General features: G+C 40.9%; 1 protein-coding gene across 1 annotated transcript; it reads left to right on the top strand.

Moving 5' to 3' along the window:
* Window positions 1-493: 493 nt before the first annotated feature.
* abcb4 (ATP-binding cassette, sub-family B (MDR/TAP), member 4) lies at window positions 494-19,092 on the top strand. Its single transcript, XM_030783529.1, has 28 exons — window positions 494-567; window positions 868-1,015; window positions 1,410-1,485; window positions 2,550-2,718; window positions 3,101-3,149; window positions 3,562-3,753; window positions 4,166-4,337; window positions 5,112-5,236; window positions 6,322-6,493; window positions 7,083-7,196; window positions 8,809-8,919; window positions 9,107-9,232; window positions 9,524-9,727; window positions 10,115-10,285; window positions 10,601-10,762; window positions 11,038-11,211; window positions 11,515-11,661; window positions 12,079-12,183; window positions 13,106-13,183; window positions 13,488-13,571; window positions 13,891-14,094; window positions 14,235-14,335; window positions 14,560-14,700; window positions 15,898-16,054; window positions 16,996-17,193; window positions 18,067-18,273; window positions 18,496-18,642; window positions 18,810-19,092. Exons 2-28 carry the CDS (start codon window positions 954-956, stop codon window positions 19,011-19,013), a joined length of 3,852 nt encoding a protein of 1,283 aa, XP_030639389.1. The 5' UTR covers window positions 494-567; window positions 868-953; the 3' UTR covers window positions 19,014-19,092.
* The last annotated feature ends 756 nt before the right edge of the window (window positions 19,093-19,848 follow it).

Raw genomic sequence — 19,848 nt, 5'->3', positions numbered from 1 at the left:
ATACTAAGTAAAATAGTGAAAGGGAGGAATGATTCTGAGAGAATTTCAGTTGTTTTAAAATAGTTTAATGTGCCAGTGTGCGCGCGTGCGTTTGCGTGCGTGTGCATTTGTCGTCTTCAAATTCAGAAATGAACTCGGCACGAACAAATCATTTTAAAACGTGACATGGATTTCTTCAAGTCTAGAAGGCCTTTGTCTGCTGTGAGCGTCATATGCCTGAAAAAAAAAGAAAAAAAGAAACTAATGAAAATAAAGATTTTACCATTTTCATTTAGAAACGTAACCTCGGTCACTATAATTGAATATTCTATGCCTGGGTCAATGACAGACACATTTCAAAGAACAAAGGGCCAAACGATTAGGCGCAATCAAAGCGTCGGCTGTATATGATGCAAGCGGCAGTACCGTAATAAACCCCTGTGCTATAAACATAGCAGCCGCTTCGCTGCCGCACACTGTCAAGTCCAGAACGCGTGTGAACCAGACCGGAGCTCTCAGCTCCTGAGGGAGTATACAGCCACCTAGAAATACACGCTACGTTTGTTTCGAAGGATCGCGGTAGTAGTGGTAAGAATTACACAGAAATGGTCTGTGTTGTAGTAAGGAAAATTTAGCATTAGAGCTATAATCGTGAACGCTGATATGGTCTAGTGGTAGAGTTTGCCCGCTCGTCGGACGAGTCCTTCCGTTATTCTGCTAAATTATGAAATGATTTTGCTTTAGAGGGACTGTTGTGTGACGAGAAAAACAAACACAGGTGTTTTTTGCCCTTATCAGATGAAGTAGGCCTATGTCGTGAAAATATCCTCAAGCAGTTTGTTATTCCCAAAGTGCAGTTTACTGTAACATGTCTCTAAATTTACACAGTACGAAACTACCCTCCTTCTGTCATCCCCAAACCTACAAAGTAACTGGATTTAGGAGCGAAAACTGAGCGTCAGGATCGAGACAACATGGGTGAAAAATACGACTTTGACGAGGAGAAAGTCAAAAGCGACAAAAATGGGGACGTAAGGTAAGTTATTTTGTTTATTAAAATAAGTAGCAATGAGTAAGGGATTATACTGTATCCAAAAACTACGATATCCAACAGTAGTCTGTGTTACCGTAACCATTGAACTAACCCATTTGAGGCAAAATTCCAACATTTTACAGTTGTAACGATGAATAGTTGACTTGAAATATTAGGGTTATGTCCTATTTATGACAACGTGTTACGTCATGTTTTGTTTCGGCAAAATTTTGTCTTCGGCCGTCATCAAATGGCTAAAACGGGAAGATTCACTGTTGTACATCTTACAACATTACTAAAAAACCCGTTTGTTTATTTCATAATGTTTAATTTAACATAAACCTACCGGTATTACATAGTATATTATCTTGTTTTCACGTATGACACTGTTTTTTAGTGGGAAAGATGTAGAGGACAAGGACAAGGAGAAGGAGAAGCCAGAGAAAGTGGAGATGGTTGGTCCTTTTGAAATGGTAAGTAGCCTGATGCCAGCGACTTTTTTTTTTAACATACATCTGTTTACGTGTAATTTATTGTGAGCCTTATGTGTAATTTATAGATGGGCTTACATTTCTAGGTGCCAGTTCCATTGCTTGTGTCATTACGTAATATTGTAAAATCATTTTCATGATTTATGATAAATCATCAGTCAACAGTTTTTTTTTTTATTTATGGTGAAAATACATTTCCTAATGAGTTATCTTGTCAGTTGCCACTCGCAACAAACATGACTCATTTTAAAACTGAATGTGGCATCCTCGGCTTTACTTAGAAACTTGCATGTTCCATTTGTTGATCTGCAACGTCCGATCGATTGTTAAGATTAACCGATACCTTTTCCACTGAATCGGCCTTCAGCTAGATATAGTTTTCTTATTGATTTACTGCAGTGAAGCGCTGGCTTCAATAGGTAGCATTTCACTCAACCTGGATTTCGTTGCTCAGTATGTCTCTGGGTAATCCACTGAGCTCCGTAATATCTTATAATGTAATTTACCTAAACTATTTACAACTTGTATAATTTTTGATTCAGTTTCGAACCAGTTTAACGCACTGCTTACATATGAGCGTTATTGTTAGGAGTGCAAAATATCCATTACAGTCTACTTCGTGAATTACTGTTTGGTTAATTGAAGTTTTGTATTTCTGTTAGTATGTTCTAAACATAATAAAGGATTCCAGTGTGCTTTGGTTAGATGTGCACTCTGTTTATAAAGAAATGAAGTGGTCTTTTGTAAGTCACTTTGGACAAAAGCATTTACCAAATGACGAAGTGTAAGTGTAAAAGATGATGTCATCAGTCATGCTTTTCAACTGCATCAGACTTAAAGCACAGAAGAAGAATGTTTAAAAAGCACATAATGTCTCCTCAATTACCATTGTTGGATTCAAAATTTATTTTCTTTTTATTTTATCTGCTATATCATTTGTCCTCTTGCTCCGCCTCCTCACCTTCATCATCATCATCATCGTCATCATCATCACAATCATCTGTCTCTTCTGTGTGTTTGTGTGTGTGTGTGTGTGTGTGTGTCAGTTCCGTTTTGCAGATAGTTTGGACACTCTCCTGATGGTTTTAGGAGTAATCATGTCCATGGCCAATGGGGCGGTACTTCCTCTCATGGTCATTGTGTTTGGTGACATGACAGACAGTTTCGCCGAAAACGAGATGGGGTCTTTACCAGACAACTTGACAGGTTATCCAAGTAGGTCCCTTCACAATTTAACAACATATCCATTCAACACAGTGTGACACAAATTACTGTCTTAAGATTTAAAATAATCCAGTAATGCAAGAAAAGTTATGATTTTCTGCTCTTTATGGTAACTTTGAAATACAGTAGCTTTATCAAAAGTGTTGGCGTTGTCTCTGGAGGCTTCTGACCAATTCCATTTAAAAATTACGACTTAAAAGTATTTTAGAGGTGAAAAAAGAAACGTAATCCATGTTTTGGATGGTTACCTTAAGACAGGACCTGTTACTGCTAAAGCTCTGTTTTCTGTTATCCTCTGTATTCGGCTTCATTTGTTTGTGACATGGTTTTGACCACATGGTTGTAATATGTTCTGTCGTTCTGTCAATGTCAGACTTCACATTTCCACAGTCCAATGAAACACTGGGAGAGCAGATGACCAGGTACTGGGTTGTTCTCACATACCAGTTGAACCAGTTTTGTAACACAGTAGTGCCAGTCTTACTAATACTTTACACAAGTTCAAAGCAAGTTGATGTAGCTTGTAAATCTGTCTTTTTAAAACTGAACATGACAAGAATTCAGCCTGTTTTTCTTTTTTGTTTGTTTGTTTGTTTATTTTTTTCAGAGGGGAATTAAAAACATCCACCCTCTTTGCTAGTTTCTGTCTTTTCCAGTTTAGCTTTATTTTTAATGCAAGATAAAATAGAATTTTAGAAATGACATGTCTAATACATAAAATATTTTCTTCATATTTTCCTTTTTTTTGTAAGTTATTCAACATATGGAAAATGCAGTCACTGAATACCTCTCTCTCTCTCTCTCTCTCTCTCTCTCTGTATGTCTCTCATTTAGGTATGCCGTATACTACAGCATTATGGGATTTGTAGTCTTGGTGGCTGCATATATACAGGTAGCCTTCTGGACTCTGGCGGCTGGACGACAGGTGAAGAGACTCAGGAAGCTGTTTTTCCACTCCATCATAAAACAAGAGATCGGCTGGTTCGATGTCAATGAAACAGGCCAACTCAACACCCGCCTCACAGAGTGAGATATCTAAAAAGAATTCATGCTTTTTAATATATATTTGTACATATATTTATGTGTGTGTGTGTGTGTGTGTGTGTGTGTGTTTAGCAGATAAGACCCATGCTACATACTAAGACTATTTGATACAAATCAGTCTCTGTACTTAGTCACAGTCAAAGTTAAAACTCACAGCAGGAGAGAGGAAACATTAGAGCAGAGAGAACAATGAGGGTTATGAAATCAACGGAAACACACACACACACACACACACACAATCTACACCTTGGAGATTTCTCTCTTTTCACCTCCGTGTCACAGACAGTGCAAAAAGTGAAAAATGAGGGTAGATTCAAACTGACAGATTCTGACAGATGTCCGATTCACACACCCTAACTGACAGTCTTACGCCCCCTTTTCTTTTTGTTGACAGTGACATCTACAAGATAAACGAGGGTATTGGGGATAAGCTGGGAATGCTGATTCAGAGTTTAACCACCTTCCTCACTGGCATCATTGTGGGTTTCATCAGAGGCTGGAAACTTACCCTCGTTATCCTCGCTGTCAGTCCCCTGCTTGGCGTCTCTGCTGCCATTATAGCCAAAGTAAGTAACAGAGAGAGAAAGAGAGAGAGAGAGAGAGAGAGAGAGAGAGAGCATAAGAGCATGGTGATTCAAGATGAGGGAGGAAATGAGGGGAGCAAGAAAAAAAGAAGCCATGAGAGAGAGCGAGAGAAAGAGAGAGAGAGAGAGAGAGAGAGAGAGAGAGCAGTCATTTGATACAGAGAAAGTGAGAGAAAGAAAAACTGAGCCAAAGAAAGCAAAACAGAGAGAGAGACTGAGATAGGAACGTGACAGAGTGAGAGAGAGAGAGAGAGAGAGAGACTGAGATAGGAACATGCGACAGAGTGAGAGTTAGAGGAGAAGAGAAGAGATGTGTAATGTGTGTTTATCTATGTGTTGTAAGCAGAGAGAGAGAGAGAGAATGAGGCTTTGAGACAGCAGAAAGAATGGAATGGAATCTACTTCCACCACCAGTCTCTCTCTCTCTTGTCCCTCCTGCTGGGTCAAATTTTCTGCTTTACTTTGCAAAGGCAGTGCTGTTTTGAAGCATGATTAACTTGATTAGGACGTCGTATGGTTCTGTGTGTGTGTGTGTGCGCGCGCATGTGTGTGTGCATTTGTGTGTGTCTGTGTGTGTGTGTATAGTTGCATTTGTTCCCTTTTATAGTTGTAACACAAGTAAGCAATCATTTTATTGCTTTTATGGTATGATAAAACAGGCATGTGCTCTCTCTCTCTGTCTCTCTCTCTGTCTCTCTCTCTCTCTCACTCTGTCTCTCTCTCTCCCTGTATCGCTCTCTCTCTATCTCTTTCAAGGTGATGACATCATTTACTTCCAAAGAGCAGACAGCTTATGCTAAAGCCGGAGCTGTGGCTGAAGAAGTCCTGTCTGCAATCAGAACAGTTTTTGCTTTTGGAGGACAGAAGAAAGAGATAGAGAGGTATGTATGTGTGTGCGTGTGTGTGTGTGTGTATGTGTTGGTGCACCCTTCCTGAAGGATGTTGATGTTTTGATTAAATAAGAAGACTAAGAAGTTTAGTTTGCTTTGGTTACGATCGAAGTATGTAATATTCTTGGGGGGGGGTGTCTGAAAAAGAGAGAGAGAGAGAGAGAGAGAGAGAAAGAGAGCAAGAGACAGTGTGTGTGTGGGGAGGGGGGTGCTGAGGAATTTTGAAAGAGTGAAGAATGTGTGTGTAAATTCATGTGTTTGATATCAGAGTGTGTTTATGTAGTGGGTGGATCTAATTAAACAACACATAATGAAGGACTTTGACATGGCCAAAAATGCCATTTTGGTTTTCAAGTACACAGCTCTGCTCTCCAGCTGGACTTCCATTCACAAAAATGCCATATAATGTTTATGGCTGACTGCAGTTCTGTCTTTGGGCTGCATAAGCTTTTGAAGCAAGCTTGGCCTAAGGCATTCCTGGCCTCGTTCCACGGTTATTTATATATGTCGCTGACCTATGTCACTGATTACTGTCTGTTCAGCTTTAGTTCTCTGAGCCAAGTTCTCTACATTACCCTTCCTGTCTGACGATTGAAAAGAAAAGGTGTAGACCATTGTCTGTAACATGGCCAAAAGCTGGTGCTCTGGTCCACGCTAACCTTGACACCTTCTCTCAATTTCTACTTTTTCTTGTTCTTCTCCTTCTCCTTCTCCTTCTCCTTCTCCTTCTCCTTCTTCTTCTTCTTCTTCTTCTTCATCTTTCTCCCCCCCCCCTCTCTGTGTCCAAGTGTGGTTATATTACTACTTTAGGAAGAGAATCTTTAAGGACCATGCTGTAGATTACTGATGATACTAAAATATAACCTTGAATATTATTAGTCATACGTGCAAGAAACATCAGTTATGAAATCTATTGTTGTCCTTAGCAAGTCTCTGAAGTTAGCACAAAAGCTTTTACATGAACAGTGGGCCTCCTCCCAAAGTTCTTTTTTTTTTTTCTTTTTTTAATTTCATTGTTGTGGCGATGAAGTGAATTGAACCACATCTGCCTGTTTTGTCTTTCTCTCTGTTCAAAGGTATCACAAAAACCTAGAGGACGCTAAGAACATGGGTGTAAGGAAAGCCATCACAGTGAACATCGCTGTAGGTTTCACCTTCTTCATGATTTACATGTCATATGCTCTGGCCTTCTGGTACGGAAGCACCCTGATTTTGGCAGGAGAGTACAGCATCGGCATGGTACTCACGGTGAGTCCGAACGGTTTGGCCAGGGAGTCAGCGCCGATTCACAGCGACTTTCGAGTCAAAGTCAGCAAAGCAGGGAATGACAGGGAATGAACACTGACTCTCAACAAGAGCACTGTAGTGGAATTCAGCATTATAATGAAAGAAAGAAAGAAAGAAAGAAAGAAAGAAAGAAAGAGAGAAAAAAGATGTGTCAAGCCATTAAGGGAATAGCGGTCCTAAGCACACTGAACCGTAAATTATAGTCGAGAACACTGAATCATAAATTAGAACACCAAGTCAACAAATAATGTTTAATCTCAGTTATCATACAGTTGGACTGAATACTGAGTCAGGACTATCACTGTGCCAGAGTGCACTGTAAAAGAGTCAGTCCTGTACTGTGCTATAAAGCAGGGTGTAATTGGTTTTGAAATGAAGCTGATACCTCCCATTCTGTTTTTGGCAGTCAGCAACTTAAGTTAAAAGACTTTATCTCTGTCTGCCTCTCTGCCTGCCTCTCTCTCTCCCTCTCTCTCTCTCTCTCTCTCTCTCTCCCTCTCTCTTTCTTTCTCTCTCTCTGTGTTTGTCTGTTTGTCTATCTGTCCTCCAGGTATTTTTCTCAGTCCTGATTGGAGCTTTTGGCCTTGGCCAAACCTCACCAAACATCCAGGCTTTCTCCAGCGCGAGAGGGGCTGCCCATAAAGTCTTCGGTATCATTGACCATGTAAGTGACTGTCCTGACCTCATCTCGCACTGTTCTGATACATCCACACACTGAGTCGAGAGATAACTCCAGGTGTCTTCTGTTTCTGCCGCTTAGGACAGAACTCAAAAGAGAGGTTGCCTGTCTGAGATGAAATGCTATTAGACTCTTGTGATGCTTTTATGTTACAGTGTCAGTTTGTCAGTCGGGCTTAGGTCCATTTGCGAGAAAGTAAGAGTTTTCGGGTAAAAACTTCAAGGAACATGTGAAGCAGTAGTAGGTATTTAGGAATGAGATGAGATTATGATTAACGAATAATAAATGAAAGAGGGAATACTTGGTTGAGGGAAAATTGTAAAATTGTAAAATAAAGTCAAATGAAGCTCAGGTGAAGAAGAAGTTGCGAGGAGGGTATTTGTTTAGGGAAACCGTACCAACAAAGGAACCGATGTTAACGTTGAATTTCCTGTCTCGAATTTCCGTCTTCCTGTCTCCTTTATCTCCCTGTGGAGCAAACCTGAGGAGAAGAGGTCGGGACGTGGGACACACACACACACACACACGTGTACACGTACACTCTCACGTGGATACACACACACTGTCACCTCGTTCAAACAAACTCTCAAAACACACATACACACACAAACACATAAACACACACACAGTGAAGGAACGGTAGCTCTGAGGAGAGACAGGGCAAAAGCCAAAAAAACAAAGTCCAACACAAATAAACCAAAGCTCAGACCCCCGGTTTCCCTCCATTGTTTTACCCTAAACATGGCCTTGATCGAGAGGGGAGTTCAGAGTTACCACCTGCTGGGATCTAATGAACACTTGAGCTCTCGCTCACTTTTCTCTGAACTGATGTGAGTCCCAGTAAACACTCCGCAAAAAAAAAAGAAGAAAAAAAAACATTTAAAACTCCTGCCCTGTCTTATATGAGTAAGGATCAAACTTGTCGGAATTGGAGCATTTTGGTATAAGATTTTTAAAGTTGTCTCGTAGGTGCAGAGGGAATACGTTTGAAGTTTGTTCCGTTCCTTTGTGAAATTTGAACAAGACTTGACCCCACAAAATCAGGCAGGATTCCGGCCTTAGTCTGTTTGGGTTCCTGCTTCCTGGCCAATGGTACCGGAGAACCCAGTCTTGAATTGCCAGACCTGAAAACAGTTTATGTTATCAAGCCGTCACACAAATCAGTGCTAACGGCCTTAACCGAACTGTTCCGGACGCCCGGTGTCCAATCTTTTGTACCGTCTTCTAACTTCAATTTTCCACATGACGCTGCATTTTACAATATGCGCTGCCTGTTTGTACAACACACTTTACAAAACATGCACATATGTTATCCACACTTCTCCTATTTCCACAGCATTTGACTTCATCTCCAGACACTATGTGGTGTTGTTTACTGCACTTCACTGTATTGTGTAGTACTTTGACCTCATATGCATTTTATATTGCCTGTGTTATAGCTACACTACAATTTTTTATGCCTTATGTGTCTAAAGGTTAATATTTTATGCTAACCAGGAACTTTTTTTTTTTCATTGACTTTTGTAAAAAGTGAAAAATGGTAATAAACTGAATGGTGATTTCTTGAGACTCACTGTGTGTATGCTTTGTTTTTCAGGAGCCCAACATTAACAGTTTCTCAGATCACGGTCACAAACTGGATTCAGTGAAAGGGAACATTGAGTTTAAAAACATTCATTTCCGCTACCCATCACGACAGGACGTCAAAGTAAGTTCAGCTGGTTTATAGATATATGAAATGCAACACACATTTATCACATCAGTATTTCTCATAATTTTTTAATATGTTTATTAAGAATTATTTGGTGTCTAATATTGTTTAGCTGTTTAGATGCTGTAAGCTACACTGAAATTATAAGATGTTGTCATTCAGAATGGTGTGCTTGTGTGTGTAGGTACTGAATGGAATGAACTTGAAAATCAGTAGTGGACAGACCATCGCTCTGGTGGGGAGTAGTGGGTGTGGCAAGAGCACCACCGTTCAGCTGCTGCAGCGTTTCTACGACCCGCAAGGGGGAACAGTATGTGTCACAGAGAAAAAGAGAGAGAGTACTGCAGTAACCCTTCAAAATGCTCTTCTTTCTTTCTTTCTTTCTTTCTTTCTTTCTTTCTTTCTTTCTTTCTTTCTTTCTTTCTTTCTTTCTTTCTTCCTTTGTCTTCCTCACTCTCACCCTCGTTGTTCCTCTCTCTCTCACTTTGTTTAATAGAATAAGTTGTTGCAAATCTGTTTCTCACCAAGTATGTTGCGCTCGTCTCTGCTCTCTCTCTCTCTCTCTCTCTCTCTCTCTCTCTCTCTCTCTTTATGTGCGTAGGTGAGTATAGATGGTCATGACATCCGTTCTCTGAATGTGAGTCATCTTAGGAAGCTGATTGGAGTCGTGAGTCAAGAGCCTGTTCTGTTTGCCACCACCATCGCCGAGAACATACGTTATGGACGTGAAGATGTCACTCAGGCCGAGATCGAGCAGGCCACACGAGAAGCCAACGCCTACGATTTCATCATGAAACTCCCAAATGTAAGATACAGCTCACTGTGCAACCATACAGTCTGTTAAAAATAATCCAGTTAAACACTGTTAGCTCGTAAATTGTAGACAGTAAAGTCTCAATGATAAAAATATAAAAATATGTTATTGGTATTTCAGTTCTGAATCTGTGAGCACCAGGTAATTCCATTAGTAATATGACATCTAAGAGAAATTAAATATAATCAGTAGTTATGAAGCTGTATAAATACTAGAAAGATTGTTATTGGTTGCAACATTCAGATATGTCATGCAAGAGCAGGAACACATGTTCAAAAACAGAATCGTCACATTGGGAAAGACATCCTCCTTCAGGGAAACGACTCAAAACAAAACAAAAATTGTTGGTTTAAGTCTCGTCTCATGAATTTTTCACAGAAATTCGATACACTGGTTGGAGACAGAGGCACCCAGATGAGTGGTGGCCAGAAACAGCGAATCGCAATCGCCCGTGCTCTCGTACGCAATCCCAAGATCCTCCTGTTGGACGAGGCCACATCTGCGTTGGACACCGAGAGTGAAGCCATTGTACAAGCGGCCCTGGACAAGGTACACACGCCGTGGTATTCTACACATCAAACATATTTACGTTCCCAATTACTGACGTGTTTCCTCATCCCAGACAAGCCGTTTCCCAAATGTTCACAAAAAGCGAATGCAACTTTAGAGGGCTGTACCAGCGTCATGTGTTAAGTTAATTATTTATGTTGCTAATTCAGTTACCACAGTAAAACATCTGCGTGGTGTAAGATGACTGGTGTTCTGCATAACCAAACTGTTACCAAACTACAAATTCACATAGGGAGTGCCAGTGGAATTTGAATGCAGCTGAAATGGAAATTGAATTTTTGTTTGCGTTCGTAGGTGAGGTTAGGTAGGACCACCATCATCGTCGCCCACCGCCTGTCAACCATCCGAAACGCCGATGTCATCGCTGGCTTCCAAAACGGAAAGATTGTGGAGTTGGGCACACACGACGAACTGATGAAGAAGCAGGGGGTTTACCATTCTCTCGTCACCATGCAGGTGAATTTACAAAACAGCACAACATTGTACAAACTGCACGTACACTGTGTGTACATTACATTAAGATATGATGTGAACACACATACACCAGCACAGAAATGCAATGCAATGCAACACAACACAACGCAACGCAACTCAACGCAACGCAACGCAACGCAACGCAACGCAACGCAACGCAACGCAACACAACCAAATCCATCCCAGCACCATCCACCCCAACTCAACCCGCTCAAACACTGCTCTGTTGTGGTCTTACCCATGTTCCGTTCTCCTAGACATTTAAGAGTGCAGAGAAGGAGGAGGAGGGCAGTAAGGAGGTGGCTTTTGACGAGAAGAGTCCTTCAGCGACGTCCGTGACAGAACGCACACTCTTCAGACAGAAATCCAAAGGCTCCTTTGTCGGCTCTGAGAAAGAAAAGAAAGATGATGGTGACAAAGAGACAGAGGAGGTAAGTGCTTGTCAAAAAAGAGAGCAGGATGAAGGGAGGAATGGAGGGATAAAAGACTCTCTTTCACCTTAAAGGAAAGGAAGAGCTCCTCAGTTTTTGTTTATTATCTCTGTTTTTGCTGCTATTAATGTCTCCTTTAGTTTTTCTCTTTGAAGGGGATGACACATCTTGAAAAATGATTTTGGTTTTAGTCTTTCACTCATGTTTAATAGAACAAGTTGTTGCAAATCTGTTTCTCACAAAGTATGTCGCACTCCTCTCTGCTCTCTCTCTCTCTCCCTCTCTCTCTCGCCCTCTTTGCAGGAGGAGAAACTTCCAGAAGTTTCATTCCTAAAGGTTTTGAGGTTGAATAAGCCTGAATGGCCTTATATGGTAGTGGGTGTTTTCTGTGCCATCATTAACGGAGGCCTGCAGCCTGCTTTTGCTGTCATCTTCTCCAAGATTATTGCTGTAAGTCACACAACACACACACACACACACACACACACACATACACAAACACACACCAACACACGTTTGTATTGATATCCTAGTGGGCACTTCACATTGACTCTTATTATCCTGTAACTAAAGAATACTAATCTATCCCTAACCCTAACTCTAACCCTAACCTTAACCAAAGAAATGTTTTGATACTTTTTGTTTTATAACAACAATATAGTTTAGAAAAAGGTTGTTCTCCTAGTGGGGACCAGCATTTTGATCCCCACCAAGGACTTTTTGTGAGATTATGCATTTTTACTGTGGACCTTCGATCCCCAGGAAGATACCAATACATGTTACACACACACACACACACACACACACACACAGACATACTCCTAGTTCATTGTCTCAGAGTCTTCTCTCTCTCTCTGTCTTTTTCAGGTGTTCGCTGAAAATGATCAGGAAGTTGTGAAAGAAAAATCCACTCTTTTCTCTCTGCTGTTTGCTGCTATCGGTGCCGTCTCCTTTGTCACGCTCTTCTTCCAGGTGTGTGTGTGTGTGTGTGAATAAATGAGACTCTGGACTGGTTTTGAAATTTGGGAACACACCATATTTGCCTTAAATCAGGGAGAATAGTAACACTACTCAGTGTCAACCCATAGCGAAGCAGTTCCCCTGCATAATGTTCTTTACCTTGGTTTTCACTGAAATATATCAGTTTACCCCTAAAAATAGAGCTGCACACTTAACTCAAACACAGTAGGTTAAAAAAAAAGCAGTGGCTTTTGGTGAATGGTTTCCATGGTGACGAGTTTTCCTCTCCTTTAAAAGAGCGCACGTGAGATGGTTCTGTCCTTTGACATTAGTGGCAATCCTTCCTTTCTGTTATCGATCTGTCAATCATTGACTCAGAAGACAAACATCACGTGGACTTGTCCAGACAAGTCCTGTGTATGCAAAAGTCATAATTCAGTTACATAATTTTTCTGATATAAAGGCAGAACAGTAATAATTACTAGAGTAGTACTTCACATGTCAGCGTGTTGTTTTAATGTTAATACACAAAGCTCTTCTGCAGATCTACGCAGTTTTAAAAGAGCCTGAAAATACTGTTTGTTTTTAGAGCTTCTAACAAGCCTTTCCAATGAACTGTTTTGTAGATTTTAAATCCATAAACACCCTTAAAAAATCTTTGATTCGACTATTAAATCCAAACCTTTGCTAAAATCCTAATTCTTACCCAGACCTTGAATACTCACCTTAAATTGAAATCTTAAATGCGAATTTAAATTCTTAGTCCTAAACCTGAGCTGAAACCTAACCTAAACCCTATCCAAGACTGCAGATACAGCTAGCATTAGCAAACATGTCCATCATTAACTGTGGTCAAGGTGTTTGTGCAATGAACATTGGTGGGTGTTTTGAAATGGAAAAAAAAAAACCTCATACTGATTCTTTTCTTTGTCAGGGTTTCTGTTTTGGGAAAGCTGGTGAGATTCTGACAATGCGACTGAGGTACAAGGCCTTTAAAGCAATGATGAGACAGGTACGACACACATGGGAGTGTTGGTGTGTGTATGTGTGTGGGTGTGTGTGTGTGTTTGTCTGTGTTCGTGTATATGGTAATCTACACATCACCCAATAAACAATTGCAATAAATTAATAAAAGAAGTAACAAGTTAGTCTCAAGTTGGTTTCTCTTTAAAGAGAGTTTAGCGTTCCTTTTAAGGTTAAGTCTACATACAAGTGTAAATAGGTTCACGTGTGAGAACAGACCGTAACAATGCCCCCAGTTCTAACTCTCTCTGTCCGTCTCTGACTTTCTCTCTGTCTGTGTGTGTGTGGTACAGGACTTAGGCTGGTATGACGACCCTAAAAACAGTGTGGGAGCTTTGACCACTAGACTGGCAGCAGATACCGCTCAGGTTCAGGGCGTAAGTATCTCAGCGTCTTCCTCAAGGCGCTCAGTTCACGTGTTCGCCGTTCAAAGTCGATGAATCACAACGACATAAAAATACGAAATCTCCAATTTCACTTATGATCTAATTACTCATCACTTCAGCCAAATCACAGGACAAACTTCACAGTCGTCAAGACCAACTATAATATTTTTCAAACATGCAGTTTCAATGAATAAGGTGAAAACAAACAAACAAACAAAATCAAACGACTAAAGAAGTTGTGAAAAAATGACGTGATTCTGGTCTAGATCGCTATCTTGACTGGTTCTTTTGGATTTTTTTTCCCCAACAGGCGACAGGTTTGAGGATGGCGACGCTGGCCCAGAATGTGGCCAACCTTGGAACGTCCATCATCATCTCCTTTGTGTACGGTTGGCAACTCACCCTCCTCATCCTCTCCATCGTCCCCATCATGGCCATCGCTGGTGCCATCCAGATGAAGATGTTGGGCGGCCACGCGGCAAAGGACAAGAAAGAGCTGGAGCAGGCGGGAAAGGTACGCCAAACAAACAAAACACGCCAGTGAAAACGACCTCTTATCAGAACGATATAACCGCTACCCATCTCTGCTGTCATAAATCTCCTCTCACATGTTCCACGGTTGTTTCTCTCTCTCTATCTCGCTTTCTTTCTCAGATTGCTACAGAGGCCATTGAGAATATCAGAACTGTTGTGTCTCTCACCAGAGAGTCCAAGTTTGAGACTTTGTATCAGGAGAATTTAGTTGTGCCATACAGGTATGTAAAAACAAACAAACAAACAAACAAAAAGAAATAAACAAACAAAAAGAAATAACACTAAATGCCCCAACTAGCCTTTTTCTTTCCATCACACCAGACAGCACCCCGTTATGGTATTTATATGAGTATCTTCATAAATTTTGTGATTAATCCTACAATAATTATACTTATTCCTGTAACCAACAGTGTCTCACATAATATTTTTTTCCCCTCTTCCTCAGAAATGCCAAGAAGAAAGCCCACATTTTTGGCTTTACCTTCTCCTTCTCCCAGGCCATGATCTACTTTGCTTATGCTGGCTGCTTTAGGTTCGGCGCCTGGCTTATCGAACAGAAACTGATGACTTTTGAGGGCGTCTTTCTGTGAGTGTTTCCATGCCCAGTCATTCCTTTTCACACTTTACCCACAGATTTATAGCTTAGATATCAGTATATCAGAAAGTGGGCTCAGTTTAGATTTTAGAGATAAACCAAAGCAAAACTTACTCAGCGTATTCTTTTATATGTATCCTTGATTTGATTTATTATTCTTGGAAAGGGATCATAGGGTTTCCAAACATTCCCACATTTGTTTGCACATTCACTAATCACACACACACACACACACACACACACAAACAATCACACACACACACACACAAACACACACACACACACACACACACACACACACGCACAGGCACAGGTACAAAGGCAGTACATCTGTATAGTTCACTAAAATGATTGCCTCTGCCATGGAGTGTGAGAGACTCAGGTTAATGCTATAAAAGGCCAGGCAGCGATAGGTTTAATGATTACACACAAAGGAAATGTGTGACAGGTCAACTTAGCTAAAGAGGAGGACAAGGGATGGTCCTGTCCCCATGGAGACTGTGGAATGTGACAGGCGACCCAATCAGTGCTTTGCTTGCAAGATACAAGATAGAAGCACATAATTACTTATGCTATGGGAAAAAAACCCCAAAAAATGAAAAACAGAACACTGTTAATGATCTTCCTTACATAGATCAACACACTCTTCCTTTAAGTATGCATTGTCCTAGAGAACAAATAAACATTCACTTATTTAAAATGACATTTATTTTTGATAGCAGACAAGAGGCGTGTGTTGAACTAAGATCACCGTGTGGACTGATGATTAAATAAAAACCACAGAACACATTAAGTTCACACACAGATTCTGTGTGTCATAGCACCATGCAGAACACTCTAAATGACAGCCGTCATGTTTTGGAGCATTTTTAACTGTAAGGACCGACATGGAATAGATTTTTCCGAATGACGTCAGTTGGTGTGCTGTAGATGTCAGGATTCCTTGTTTTAGTAATTTCTGTGTCTGTGTGTGTTTTTAGTATATCTTTATCATTTTGTTGGAGTATATAGGTGTGAGTTGTGTGAGGGATATGTATAACTTTATTTATCTAAAAGAAATAGAAATAGAGTTTTTATGGTGTTTTGGCTTGAAGTCCAATAATCTTATATTACCATTCTCTTCTTCCTCAGTTTTCTGTGTTAACTTACAGTTGATAAACATTAACCTCTATTTCTCTCCTGTCTCAGTGTAATCTCTGCAGTGATCTACGGAGCGATGGCTGTAGGAGAAGCTAACTCTTTCACTCCAAATTACGCCAAAGCCAAGATGTCTGCCTCTCACATCTTCATGCTCCTCAACAGAGTCCCAGCCATCGACAATGGCTCGGAGGAGGGAGACTCACCGGTAACACACACACACACACACAGAGGCACATGTGAACACAAACACATACACAAACACACACACACTCTCTCACAGACACACAAACACACACACACACACACACACACACACACACACACACACACACACACGCTCGCACAAGCATATCCTGCCTTTAATCTATTTAGCAGCTCTCAGATCTACCAGACGACCTCCTTCCCAAAGACCTAATATGATGCAGTTATATATCATTACACCGCTTATAAATCATCCCCGAGATCCTTTTATGCCTCATCTATGATACCTTGCTTCTTTAGGCAGTACGTTTGTTCATTTGAAGTTTATCTGACAGGAGAATGCGTCAAACATGTAAAAAGCTATGAGCTAACATTGCTATCTGTAACCGCCATGTATGCTAAGAATGTTATCTGTTGAAGCTGATCTGTATCTGTAGATGATGAACTGTTATCTGACATTCTTTAAACTTTTGCATGTTCAAGTGTCAATACCTTGATATTGCTGCTAATATTGTTAGAAAGTGTAGATGTTATCAACTATTAGCAGCGTCTGTTAGACAAATAAAGCTATCTGTTATGGTTATGGCTAAGATTAACCACACTGCAGTTCTGAAATTTGAATTTCTGTTGTGTTCAGTGGTGCTCATTCCTATAATAATATTGGTTTTGGTTCTTACCCCTTTTATTTGTCTTAATACTGCTGTTCTGAAATTTGGTTTACAGTGTTCATTGGGGCTTATTCATTTTATGTTGTCGGCTTTGGTTCACCCCTCTTTGGTTCTCCCACCTCACTGTTTTTCAAAATTAGTCATTGATTTTTTTTGATTGACTTAAGGTTTGATTTTCTGATGTGTAATTCTAAACTCTCTCTCTCTCTCTCTCCCTTTCTCTCTCCCTTTCCCTCTCTCTCTCTCTCTCTCTGTCTGTCTCTGTCTCTTTGTAAAGGATAAATTTGAGGGGAACGTGTGGTTTGAGGATGTGAGGTTTAACTACCCGACGCGGCCGGCGGTTCCCGTGCTGCAGGGCCTGAGACTGAGAGTGAAGAAGGGACAGACCTTGGCTTTGGTGGGCAGCAGCGGCTGTGGAAAGAGCACCACCATCCAACTGTTAGAGCGGTTCTATGACCCTCTGGAGGGCCGAGTGGTGAGAACACACACACACACACACAAACAAGAGAGAGAGCACAACACAGACAGACTTTCACTTATCACACTTTTGAATACACACAGACCAACAAAAAAATTCTTACTTATTTTAGTGCTGTAACTGACAGGTAAGCTTTATGACTGGAGTAGGTTGCTGACAAACACACACCTACACACACACAAACACACTCACACACACAGACCGACAAAAACAGTTTTTCACATCACACACTCTTACCTTTTTAGTGCTGTAACTGACAGGTAAGCTTTATGACTGGAGTAGGTTGTTGACAGACACACCCCTACAGACACACACCTACACCTACACAAACACACACACACACACACACACACACACACACACACACACACACACACACATACAGAGTTAATCAGTAACTGCCAAACAGTAAAAAAAACTGCCAAGTCTTCTATGGACAAAGGCCTTATATTATTACACAAGTCAAGGCCAGAGATAAGATAATTCAGACACACGAAACACATAGAGAGAGCAGCTGTGACATCAGTCTAGTCTCTGTCTATACAGAGTTCACCAAGCCACTACCTCACTGGCACACCAGGATGTTTCATTTGGTTCATTCAAATCCAAAGCAAACAGTGGCAGAGAAATTGCCTCACGGCCCCACCTGCTGGTGGTGTAAGGACCGTACACCTTTTGATCCCGAACATGCAGCGAAAACAGCTTTCAGACTTGTGAATGTATCAGAGGAATTTCAGCAACTTGTCACAAACCCCGTCTCAAACCTGACAAAGAAGTTTCTAGACCTTTAAATGATTGGATTGGTGGTGATTATGAATTTAGATACGATGAGATAAAATAATAACTGATCGACTTTGCGTCGCCGTGCAGATGCTGGACGACAACGACGTGAAAAGACTCAACATCCACTGGCTGCGTTCTCAGCTGGGCATTGTATCCCAGGAGCCAGTGCTGTTCGACTGTAGCCTGGCAGAGAACATCGCTTACGGAGACAACAGTCGTCAGGTCACCCAGGAAGAGATTGAACAGGCAGCCAAAGCCGCAAACATTCACTCTTTCATTGAAGGCTTGCCTCAGGTAAACAACAAACAACAACAAAAAAAAGTAAATAAATCTGATGCACACTGATCTCTTTCACAGGGAATTTCCTAAGGATACAAGTACATTGTTTAGTTGTTCACTCATCCATCTACCAACTGTATTGTCCTTCCATTATAACCCAGTTGTAGAATCTAAATTACAGTCATAATGTGGTAATGTGTGTCTATTAACTTTTTAACATTTGATATTTGTCTGTAGAAATACCAGACGCAGGCAGGGGATAAGGGTACACAGCTGTCAGGCGGGCAGAAACAACGCATTGCCATAGCGAGAGCGATCCTTCGCAACCCCAAAGTACTGCTATTGGACGAGGCCACGTCCGCGCTGGACACAGAGAGTGAAAAGGTACATGCCCCAGTCTTACCTTACACTCTGAACGTAAAAAGACAGAGATTACATACAGCAAAATAGACTTATTCTTTAAGTGTTCATTTGACGTTTTATCTCTTTTCTTGCTCTCTCCTCTCTTTCGTTTTCCTTTTCTGTTACTTTCTTTCTCTCGTTGGGAGCAGATAGTTCAGGAAGCGTTGGATAAAGCGCGTGAGGGAAGAACGTGTATCGTGGTGGCTCACCGTTTGTCCACCATTCAGAACGCCGACCGCATCGCCGTGTTCCAGAACGGCGTGGTGGTGGAACAGGGAACGCACCAGCAGCTGCTCAACCTGCAAGGAGTCTATTACAGTCTCGTCACCTCCCAAATGAGTCACAGCACATAGGAACTCGTTATTGCTCTGGTGGTTTAAATATGTTTTTTTTTTTTTTTTTTTTTTAAAAAAAGAGAGAGAGAGAGAGAGAGAGAAAGAAAAAAGGATGATATTTTATTGAAGAATTGGTTGGTTGGGATGTGGATGAGGTTACATTTGATTTCAACAGTTTGTGACCTTGAAACACGCACACACGCGGACACACACACACACACACACACACACACACACACATAAACACATATATACGGACTAGGCCCAGTTGAATAAGTTATGACAGGGAGCAGGTTGTTGTTAAGGAAAGAAAAAGAGTTCAGGAAGAAGATGTGCTCACTAGTGAAAAATCACACTACTGATAATGTCCTGTTACGGGCACTAAAAACACTGAACCTTCCTGTCCAGGTAGTCTAGGGCTGTCTCCTCAATTTTTCAAGTCTCAGACTTTGGACAGCATTCTGAACCTACTGCACTTCACACATTTAAAACCCTTTTTTTGCCTCCTTGGCATACTTTTTACAGTTCTGCTGTACATTTCACTTCAATGCACTTATAACTGATTATCTATTTTATCATTCGCATTTTATCGGGTCGCATTCATCGTTTCATCTTCCTGGCTGATTTGAAAGACCCTCTTTGTTTTTTGGGGTTTTTTGTGACGGAGCTGTGTCGTCATGGCGATAGCTCACATTGTCAAAGAGACTGTTGTCAAGCGCAACAGCACCAAACAGGTTTGGGTCAAATCAGACATAGACCCTTTTTTTATTTTTCAGTGATTGTATTCTAAACATGAATCAAGTTCTAATGAAGTATATTGACGATGTGCCTTTTTTGTACACAGCACTGAAAT

This window comes from Chanos chanos, chromosome 9, assembly GCF_902362185.1.
Source record: "Chanos chanos chromosome 9, fChaCha1.1, whole genome shotgun sequence".
In the NCBI taxonomy this organism is placed as follows: domain Eukaryota; kingdom Metazoa; phylum Chordata; class Actinopteri; order Gonorynchiformes; family Chanidae; genus Chanos; species Chanos chanos.
This window is presented reverse-complemented; position numbering and strand designations above follow the sequence as displayed.

Coding starts and splice junctions, on each gene's coding strand:
- abcb4 (XM_030783529.1), top strand. CDS start 954: ATGGGTGAAAAATACGACTTTGACGAGGAGAAAGTCAAAAGCGACAAA. Junction 10,763..11,037: donor ATTCTCTCGTCACCATGCAG/GTGAATTTACAA, acceptor CCGTTCTCCTAG/ACATTTAAGAGTGCAGAGAA. Junction 18,643..18,809: donor TGGACACAGAGAGTGAAAAG/GTACATGCCCCA, acceptor CGTTGGGAGCAG/ATAGTTCAGGAAGCGTTGGA.